The 10434-nt window shown below is 34.6% G+C and overlaps 1 protein-coding gene across 12 annotated transcripts; it reads right to left on the reverse strand.

The window, feature by feature from the left end:
• Positions 1 to 1330: 1330 nt before the first annotated feature.
• Positions 1331 to 9983, reverse strand: LOC107812073 (uncharacterized). 12 transcript variants are annotated; one of them, XR_012701889.1, is made up of 12 exons: positions 9494 to 9978; positions 9018 to 9081; positions 5648 to 7884; positions 5247 to 5555; positions 5050 to 5155; positions 4851 to 4976; positions 3690 to 4055; positions 3416 to 3525; positions 3113 to 3325; positions 2505 to 2594; positions 2330 to 2428; positions 1331 to 1705 (listed from the first exon to the last, which is right to left on the reverse strand). XR_012701889.1 is itself a non-coding variant. In XM_075236608.1 (11 exons), the coding sequence occupies exons 9-11, from the start codon at positions 2532 to 2534 to the stop codon at positions 1490 to 1492; spliced, it is 336 nt and encodes a 111-aa protein (XP_075092709.1). In that variant the 5' UTR covers positions 2535 to 2594; positions 3113 to 3325; positions 3416 to 3525; positions 3690 to 4055; positions 5050 to 5155; positions 5247 to 5555; positions 5648 to 6040; positions 9018 to 9081; positions 9494 to 9919; the 3' UTR covers positions 1331 to 1489. The 12 variants fall into 12 exon arrangements, 7 of the variants coding, with proteins under 7 accessions (XP_075092709.1, XP_075092708.1, XP_075092707.1 ...); XR_012701890.1 differs by having other exon boundaries at positions 3416 to 3555; positions 3690 to 4976; positions 9494 to 9983; XR_001654057.2 differs by having other exon boundaries at positions 3690 to 4976; positions 9014 to 9081; positions 9494 to 9981.
• Between the last annotated feature and the right edge of the window lie 451 nt (positions 9984 to 10434).

Genomic DNA, 10434 nt, shown 5'->3' on the forward strand with positions numbered 1-10434 from the left:
TTGTTCAACTATGTGTTTCTTGTGATTAATTGAAAGGGCTCTTGATTAATCGTGTCTAGTTATCTAGTGTTGCTTGAGAAAGAACACTTGATTAGATTGTTGTTGAACAATACCACTTTCGAGTAAGTTAAGAGATTAATTACTTGAATTTAAAAGCGGGATTAGAGTAACGAAGCTTTGATGTGATATTTATGAGTTGTACAAATTGTCAACTAGAGTAGTTCGAGAGAATGCTTCTAGTAAATTATCGTAATTGATCGAGAGATAAGTACGGTAAGCAAAAACTCATCATCTTTATAGCGTGTTACGGTAAGATTATAGCTAACGTGTCAGGAATTAATCCGACAATTGGGAAAATCAATAACCCTAGATTCTTTTACCCTTGAATTCAACTTCATTCTTGCTTATTGATAGTTTTTATTGTCATTTTTTCTTAGTTAAATAATTTCTGTTAACTATCACATAAAATCTTGAACTCTGAAAATTGTCTGAGCTTATCATTAGCGATACTAAAAATTGTAGCAAATAGGTTAGTTCCATATGGGATTAGACTCCGGATTCTTGAACCGGATTATTTTTACAGTGACGGCTTAGTCGTTTTTATAAGGTATAGTTGGGCGTGATGGACGATCATCATTGTTACTTTCATCTAAAGATCTTCTTGGTTCAACTGTTGATGGTGCACCACTTCCTAAATCTGGTGCCTGAAAAGAAAAAAAATACAGTCAATAAGTAAACAACTAAAATTTTGAGCTGGAGATGGGGTAGGAGAAGGAGAGTTTGAACAATCTGGTGCTTTATTTCCACCTCCATTTTTCTGCTTATTCTTATGTTTGGGTTTTTTATTACACTCAATATGCTTATTAGAACAATTGCAATATTCTCAAGTGCAGACCCTATTGAGGATTCAAAATCTTTTGAATTATCCACCTGCTTTGAGTAGTTGGAACAATGATACAAATTTCTGTAACTCCTCTTTTTCTCCCTCTACAGAAATATATATACACAAAAGCCATATATATATATATATATATATATATATATCTTCCCTCTCCATTTCTATGGATTTAGTTCCAGAATCCCTCTCCATTTCTATGGATTTATTTCTTCAGGTACTGTATTGAGACCCTAACATGCATGCTGAGCAGTCCTCAAAAAACTTTGTGTAGTGATATAAAAGCATATTTGGAATTATATTTCAGAAAATAAGCATCATTAGAGATTATCGTAAATGCTTAAAAAGGAATCAACTAATCAAATTTAATTTCTAACAGCCTATTAAAAATTAAAACAAGGAGAGAAACCACTTTATGTCAAAAAAGAACCATAAGAAAAGCAAACAACTAAAATTTTAATGTAGCAAGAGAACTTATACATGTGGAGGAGTGGAAAATAAGTGAGCAAACTCCTCAGGGATATTCCCTATGTTCCTTTCGTATAAGCTAATTAGTGCATTTAATTTTGATTTCACATCTGTTATCTCTTGCTGTCACTGTGGAGTTGGAGCGGTAGTGCTAGATGAACCCACATAACCACGACGGTATCTCGCTGATGTCTGTTTGAATGCTACAGTTGGAGCTACACCCATGCCTAAACCTCGAACACGGCCGGGGTGCTCGGGACCGAATACTATGCAAAGTGCATCATTTGGTGAAGGTTCATCAAGACTTTCTGTTCTTTGACTTCGAATTTCTTCAATTCTTTCCTACAAAATTTGAAGAAGCATAAATTAAGCAATAGATCAAATGACTGGTATATTTGAAAGACAGGTAATGAAAACATGTTATGGTCTATTTTAGAAGATGGTCAGATGGAACAACGCAAGGGAAAGAAAAAGAAATAGTTGTGAAAACTTCATTCTATATTGAAACCAAACACAACTGAGAATATAAAGGAAAAACAAGAAAATAAGCTGCAATATTCAGCTACTACTTGTTGCCTAGTAGCACAAGACATTATCCCTTTTCTTTCTTGGTTGTCTTCTGTATACACATTGTCATAATATTTTTTTTCTGCAATATTAGCCATTGCAACATTGTAAAGGTTACTGTAAAGGGAGGCAACAGATCAAGTACGAGTCTGCGGGTTCGGCAGAGATCAGTTTTGAGGTTCCCAAACTCAACAAGCACAGTCATTATACTGCTCGGGCAGTCATAGTTCTTTCTTTCCAAAATTTTACAATTGTTGCCTCTTTTTATCGATTATTCTAGCAACAACACTCCCATTTTAAGTATTATAAGGAAACTTGATGAAAAGACTGGATACAACTAGTACCATTCTGAAAATAAAAGAGATAATCACAACAGAAGACACCAAAAATGTTACTTACCCCAATCACCCTAGCCTCATCAGTTACATAACTTCCATCTTTCCTTTTATGAGTCTCAGTCCACATTTTCCCTCGATCAAAAGCTTTTCCCATTGCCTTCTGAAATTTTTAAAATGAATAATGTTAGTAATTAATTAAGAATATATATCTTATCTAAGTAAATCGATTAAACTACCATCACAACCCTTCTTCTAGCAAAACTCATGGCACCACAAGTATGAGGAAATTGGTTTTGTTGAATCTGTGCATTCTTCTTGCAACGCGCCTACAAATTAAATAGGTGAAATTATATTACATAAGACCAAAATAAGCAGAAACAGAAGCTACTATGATATAAATAAAAATTTAAGTTCAATGATTGAATTTATTCATCGTCAAGATCGAAAGAACATGAACAAGCAACCTTAAAAAAGAGCAGACAACAGATTATTGTCTTTTCACATTATTAGATTTGTGCAGACAAAAGAGCTCCAACTTTGGCAGACGTCCGACTCACATGACAGGAAAGAGTAAACATTGTTGCTTCTGATTAAAAGTGTTTAACAGCTTTCCAAGGACAATTAACAGAGCATGGTTAGATAAAATAGAAGAAGAAGAAGTAGCAGTAGCAGAAGAACAAAAAGCAGAAGCAACAGTAGCATAAGAAGCGGGAGAAGCAGTAGCAGGAGAAGCAGCAGAAACAGAAGAAGCAGAAGTAGCAGTATCGGAAGAACAAAAAGTATAAGCAACAGTAGCACAGATGAAGAAAAAGCAGAAGCAGCATGCAGTAGTAGAGGAAAGTACCTTTATCACCTATTTCAAGCTATAAGTAACATACATTGCCCATTGGTCCATCGGTATGCCATCCAGAGCGTTCTTGATGATATCTTATTTACTTAATAATGGATCTTCAACCTCCTTTCATAGTTTAAGCATGTACTCCTTCCACTTTTTGTTAAGGGAACTGTTAAGCCATGCTTTTGCCTTTTGTTGATTAATCCTTAAGAAAAACCGAGGCTTCACAAATATAAAGTAACTTAAATTACTGCAGTTTTACATATACAACTAAAAGATATAAACTAAACAAAATAATTTAGATGGCATTACCATTATTATATCATTAAAAATACGGTCCATAAAATATTTGGGCATGGATGATCATTTCACAAACCCAATAGGAAAGTACATAGAATTTGTTGCAAGCTTCCCTAAAACTCCTGCAATTAGGCCAGCCGATTTCTCAATTGCTGCATGATATTCATTAAATTCTACAATTATACGCAATCCTTTATCCATGTTATGGACATCCTTAACCTTCAACCTAATTCTTTTTATTACTTGTTATTCATATAAAACAAAATAACTTGAAATTTATATGTACCTATAACATCGACAAACCAATGAGGCTCTTCATCAGTAGTAGTACGTCTAATTCGTCGTGAAGAGATTACATCAGATGATGAATATGGAATGGCAGGCTGAGAAGATACTCCATCAGATGATGAAGATGGAACAACATGCTGCGAAGAGACTCCATCATATGATGAAGATGGAACAACGTGCTGCGAAGATACTCCATCAACTGAAATAACAGGACGTGTAGGTTGTGTAGGCAGTGTAGGATGTAAAGAGACTCGATAAGATGTTGAAGATGAAGCTTGAGCCTGTGATGACTACCCCGGAACAAGTGAAGATCTCTCTTTGACTGATTCGAATTGATTTTTAACCCTATTTTGCTTCGACATCTCTACATACATAAAAGTATATAAAGCAAAAGAAGAAAACCTTGATACCAAACCAGTTTAAACTTCAGCACAAAAATAACTTAAGCTTAATTAATGAAAGAAAGTAACTAGATGCAAGAACATAAAGCAAGTCAAGAATATAAAAGGACATAGCTATAATCTAAACTAATTTGAAATGAAAATATATCAAGATGCTTCCTTCTAAAATATGAAAATGGCTAGCAATGACTCTTCAAATATGTTCATTTTCGCCAATCTCATTTTCAATATCGCGATCACTTAATATTTAATTAGTTTCATCCTCCCTACACAAAAGCAGATCATTAACATCCCCAAAGTGTTGATCTAAGTATTGCAGTAGGAATGACTCATTCTCAGAAAATTCTTTATCTCATTCTCCTCCCATATCATATAAGTCTCTTTGTTTCAAGTGAACAACAGTACTCCAACCTTTATTCACCACATTGTCCACATAATATACCATTTGAGCTTGTGAAGCTTCAATGTATGGATCATGCTCTTCACGATCACCAGTATGAATCAATCGTGAAACATTAACGGAAGAAAATCCCCATGCATCCGTTCTGAACTCCCTATCCCTAGTTGTGTTAGCCAATTTACACTTGAATAGTGTAACCCGAAATCAACCATAGTAGTTAAGTTCAATGATGTCTTCTAATTTGCCATAATATGGCAAATCCACTTGCCTCAAATTTCTATCAGCACCACTAGCAATACAAGATGTGGACGAAGTAAATAATACTCCACTGTTTTGAGTTTTCAATCCATTCTCTCACCCTAAAGTCCGAAATTTGAACCCGTTGATATTAAATTATGTAAACCTTCTAGCATGTGGTGCTGGACCATCTGCTAAAAAATTTTAGGTCATCTGATACAATATTCGAAATATCTGGGTTCACAATCTGAAATAAGAGTTAAAATAATATGTTAGGCATAGTTTTAAATTTGTAAAATTCTAATACATTTGTAACAAACCTTTCTGGGAAACCAATCAATGAAGTCTTTATTAACTATCTTCTCAATCTCCGTACTGGTAGGCTTTCGACCCTTCCAACGCCTTCGTACATGATCTTTAAATTAACTACATGAAATGTTGATACAAATATTAATCATTATATATGTTCTACATATTTAATATAGGTATTATATTTAGATTTGCATTAAATACTCACTCAATGAACAACATGACTTGTGGACAATTTAGAACCACATATCGATGTGCTTGACGTTTCACCATAGGTGACAACTCAAATGTTTCTGATGCTACTCCTTTAACAATTGGTGGAAAAATGCTAGATGAATTTGTCGATCCTCTATCATCCGGATAATCATCAACACGATGGGGCCTATTAATCCTTGTCTCAATCCCTTCAAAATACTGAGAACAGAAAGTAAGAGCCCCTTCAGCTAGGTATCCTTCAGCTATGGAACCTTCTGGTTGTGACATGTTCCGCACATAGGACTTAAAATGTCCCAAATACCTAAACAAAAGATCAACAGTTAGTTAATGGTTAAAATTTAACATCTTTGTCTTAAAGAATAAACTCCAATTAAGCAATAAGAAATCTTTTACCTCTCCACAGGATAAATCCATCGACACTATTGCGGTCCCCCAAGTTCTTCTTCACCAGCTAGATGACAAGTTAAATGAACCATGACGGTAAAGAACGCTAGAGAAAATAACATTTTCAAGTGATTCATAGTGAGAAACTGTCGAGATTGGAGCCTATCAAAGTCTACTGGACTTAAGCCTTTTGGCACAGAGTTGTCGAAAGAACGAACTCAACTCTATTAACACTGTAGTCACTTTGTGAGGTAAAATATTTTGTATGGCAATTGATAACAAGTGCTGCATAAGAATGTGAAAATCATGACTCTTCATATTAACGTGCTTCCGTTGTTTCAAGTCGATACATCTCGAAATGTTGCTCGCATATCCATCAAGCATTTTGACATTCTTTAAGGTCTGCAAAAATATATCTTTCTTCAATCCACCTTTATTTGTATTTAAAATAGTAAACAAATATGGACGATAGCTTCCATTCTCATCTGCCCAAAGTTCCTTCCTTACACCCATTTCTCTAAGATCCTTCCTAGTTTTAATATTGTCTTTTAATTTTTTAGAATCATTGAGTAAAGTGTATATCACATTCTCACACACATTCTTCTTAATGTGCATAAGGTCTAGATTATGACGTAACAAGTCCGTTTCCCAGTAAGGAAGATAAAAAAAATATGCTCCTCTTTCTCCACTGCCTCGATCTATCTTCATTAACAGTTTGTCTTCGAGTTACCTTTATCATTCAAATCAGGTACTTTTCCAAAATTGACATTAATGCCCTCCACTTGTTTCAAGATGTCTGACCCTGATAATGCAATTGGTGGCTCCCGTGCTCGATTTTCCTATTAAAACAAACACATTGCAATCTAAACCGATGGCCGCTTTCAAGAAAAATGACGATGACCCATAAAACACCATTTTCTACTATGCTTCAATCTGTAAGAGTCTGTATCAAAGTTACACGTGGGGAAAGCAAATTGAGTGTATGTGTTCCATCCAGATAAGGTACCAAGTCCAGAAAAATCACTAATTGTCCACATCAATGATGCACACATTTTAAATATTTCATTCTTTGAAGAATCTAATATCTGCACTCCGTCGTACCATAATTCCCTCAACTCTTAGATGAGAGGTTATAAATACACTTTTATGTCATTGCCTGACATTTATTTTCTTGGAATGATCATTGAGAGTATGCATGAAGTTTGCTTCATGCACTCCCAAGGAGGACAAATGTATGGAATAAGTACCGCTGGCCAGATACTATTGTTAGTCTCCAAAAGGATTGAAACCGTCACTAGCTAGGCTTAGCCATATATTTCGAGGATCTGCAACAAATTCAGGATGACACAAGTCAAAAGTTTTCCAAGCCTGAGAATCCCTGTGATGCCTCATCAATCCATCTTGGCAACCCTCTAAAGAATGCCATCTCATAGACTCGACAGTTTTATAACACATGAACAATCTTTGCAACCTTAGCTTTAGTGAAAAGTAACGCAATATCTTTGCAGGCTGCTTCTTCTTATTATCCTTCCACCTAGATGTCTTGCATCTTTTGAATTCTTGCAATTCTTCATCTTCGCCAAAATATAACATACAATCATTTGAGCGGGCATGTATCTTGGTATAATTAAGACCAAGTTTGTTGATGGTTTTCCTGGCCTCATAAAAAGAACTAGGAATCTTGGCATCTTCAAAGACATCTTTTAACAATTCTAATATCATACTCATCACTTTGTTAGCCATTCGATAAAAAAACTTTATATGATACAATTTGATTAGAAAGGACAATTTGGAATACTTCGTACACCCTTCGTATAATAGTTGATTGACATCTTCGACAAATTCATAGAACTTTGTATAATCTTCATTATGCACCTTAATTTTCTTCTCTATTTATATGATTAGAAGAAATACCAAGCTCGTTGACATTGTTCTTGGTGAACCCAAACACATCATTAATCATAATTTCCATTGGATCTTGGGGTTGTAAAGTATCTTCTATGACATGGGTGCTCTGATTGCACGGTTGCATTTGATTCTTCACCATGCCAATACCAAAATTTGTAGTTTTTTAAAAAGGTTTGAGAATCAGGTGCTCTTCAACTACATCGCTTCTTTGTCACTTGTTAAAACCACATTTTGGACAAGGGCACTTAATTACGAGCCCATCAATTGACCCGTGCTCAAAAGCAAAATCCAAGAATTGTCTTACACCATCTGCATATTCAGGTGTGTTTCGTGGTTTGCTAATCCAAGATTTATCAATTGGCATGTGTAGAAAGGAAGACATAAGATAACATCACAATATCAAAATGAAAAGTTAGTTAAAAAGCTTATATGTGAAAAACATAACCTGTGAAATAACATCATCTCATAAGATAACAAAAAATAGTTTTTGTGTGTGAATAAGAGTAAAAAATAATGCCCTAAGAGTAAAAAATAAGCTCCATCACCAGACTATTTTCAGATTTGGTCTGCAAATTAAGATAATGCCCTAAGTGCAAGATGAAGCCAGTATAAAGATCAAGGGAACATTCGCATGAAAGTTATTATTTTCTTTCTTTTTATTTCATCATGTGAAGAAAAATAGAAGTTCTAGACACTCAGGCTGCACTCTTTACTCCAGCTAGTATGTTCAGCTTTGACCTTTTGTTTCATATCAATATTGTATAGTCTTTTCAAATAATTCTTAGTATCAATTTCCTATATGAGAGCACCAATGCTTACTGGTACTAGCAGCAAGCAGTGAATCAAGACAAATAGTATTTTATTTCTAATTGAGAACTAAGATACTGCAGTAAATAGTGCAAATATGTTGATAAAGTAGGCTATAATTCTTAGATGGAACCTATGAGAAACCTTTTAAGGCTGAAACTTAACATCTGATCTTGATTTGATTAACAAGTTAAAGAAATTACCTAATGAGAAGCCTCTAAATGATATAAAAGTGCAGATAGAAAATTTTTACTTCTTCCATTATAATTAGGACATAACTATCAGAAGCTCGACATGTAGAAGCCTGCAATAATTAGTGAATATTTGCACTTAATCTGAACTAAGTTCTTCTCTCAAAAGTTTTGTTTATACATGTCAAAGTGTTAGCTTACTACTTTAGATGCTTTGCGAACTTACTATAAAAAATAAAATGTCCAATCATACATGACTTAACTTCACTCCTACTCAAAAACTTACTAAAACATAAGTCTACCAAAAACTTATTTCATGTCCTCATCATTCTAGTGCACTTTAATTAAGCTTTCTTAAACTAATTTACACCAATAAGAGGTCACTCAACACTAAGAAATAATCAATTTACCTTTAAAAAAATAAATCTGCTCAAAAGAAAAGAAAAAATTAAACTGAAACGAATTATACCTACCAAATGTCTAACTGTTGACGTCGATCCCAATAGCTTCACCAGTAGTTTTTGATCCCTCGGCTACCTATCAAGCCCATATATAATATTTAGGTTAATATTAGCAAGAACAACAACTTAAAATATCAAAATTAAGTGTAGGCAATCGAAATACCAGACAAAGCAGCAAAAATTTAAAGAAATACCAAATTAATTGAACAGAAAAATAACAAAAAATGGACTCAAAAATAAAATAAGCACTGAAACCATTAGATTAGTAATGTTTTCTAATAACAAGAATACTAGCTCTGTTGTCCTTTTTTCTACTAATAGATTACTATTTTGGATGTTATATATTCAATTGACTGAATGAATCATAGATTATCGGACCGACGGAAAAATAAAATTAGAACAGAATTGGGAAAAATCGCTACACTTCCAAACATGCATGAACTCTAATAAAGAGAAAAGAACTTTTGGTACTAAATATGCATCATTACCTGAAGATTATTGAAGCTGCTAAACGAATTTCATGTACTTTTTCGGATTTGAATCTCGATTCTTCTAGCTGGAGAAACACTACTAAAAATCAGGTTTTAGCGACAGACAAATTCTGTAGCTAAATAGAAAAATTCCTCGCTAATCTCATTTAGCGACGGATTAGCGATGGATTATCAAGAAATTCTACTAGCTACGAGCGTTTTAGCGACAGATTAGCGACGACGTTTATCGCTAATTTCAGTTTTTTTTGTTGTGAAACAGATTGGGAGAAATAGAAGAATCTTAGGTTAGAAAATAGAACGAAGGGGGGGGGGGAATTGGGGGTAAATAGAACAAATAGGGGGACGGAATTGGGGGAAAGAGAAACAAGAGATCTATTGAGGGGGGAATTCCAGACTTGACAAATTCTGGAGGGAGTCTCAAATTTTGAGGGGGAAATACTAAAACCTATTGAGGAAAAATAATTAAAATGTTTTGATTACAACATTAATGCGGTTCTAACCTCCGCAATATGAAATAACCACCATTATAAAATAACTTTAAATTGGTGGCTTCTAAAATGCCGTTTTATATGAGATTTTGTGGCGGGTGTTTGGAACCACCGTAATATAATCGCCACAATAATTCCGATATTTTGTAATGAAAAGTCCTGAAAATGGTATTTTTTCGTGTATTTAAGCCACCCCTCAATAATTCCCAGACGAAACTACCCCTTTTCAGCGGAATTGAGAAGTCACTCTAACCTTTTTGGGCTACCGCGCCGCATGCCAGGCCGCCCCATGCGGCGCGCTTGTGGAAATTTCCATAACACTTTGCAAAATACAATCTGGCCACAATTTGCACTAGCGCGCCGCACAGTGCGTCGCATTAGTGCAACTTTCTCAGAGTACAGATTTTGCTTCAATTTTGACATCTAGACTTTGTCCTCGACCCTGAACAT

The sequence above is a fragment of the Nicotiana tabacum genome, chromosome 18 (genome assembly GCF_000715075.1).
Source record: "Nicotiana tabacum cultivar K326 chromosome 18, ASM71507v2, whole genome shotgun sequence".
Taxonomy (NCBI): Eukaryota; Viridiplantae; Streptophyta; class Magnoliopsida; order Solanales; family Solanaceae; genus Nicotiana; species Nicotiana tabacum.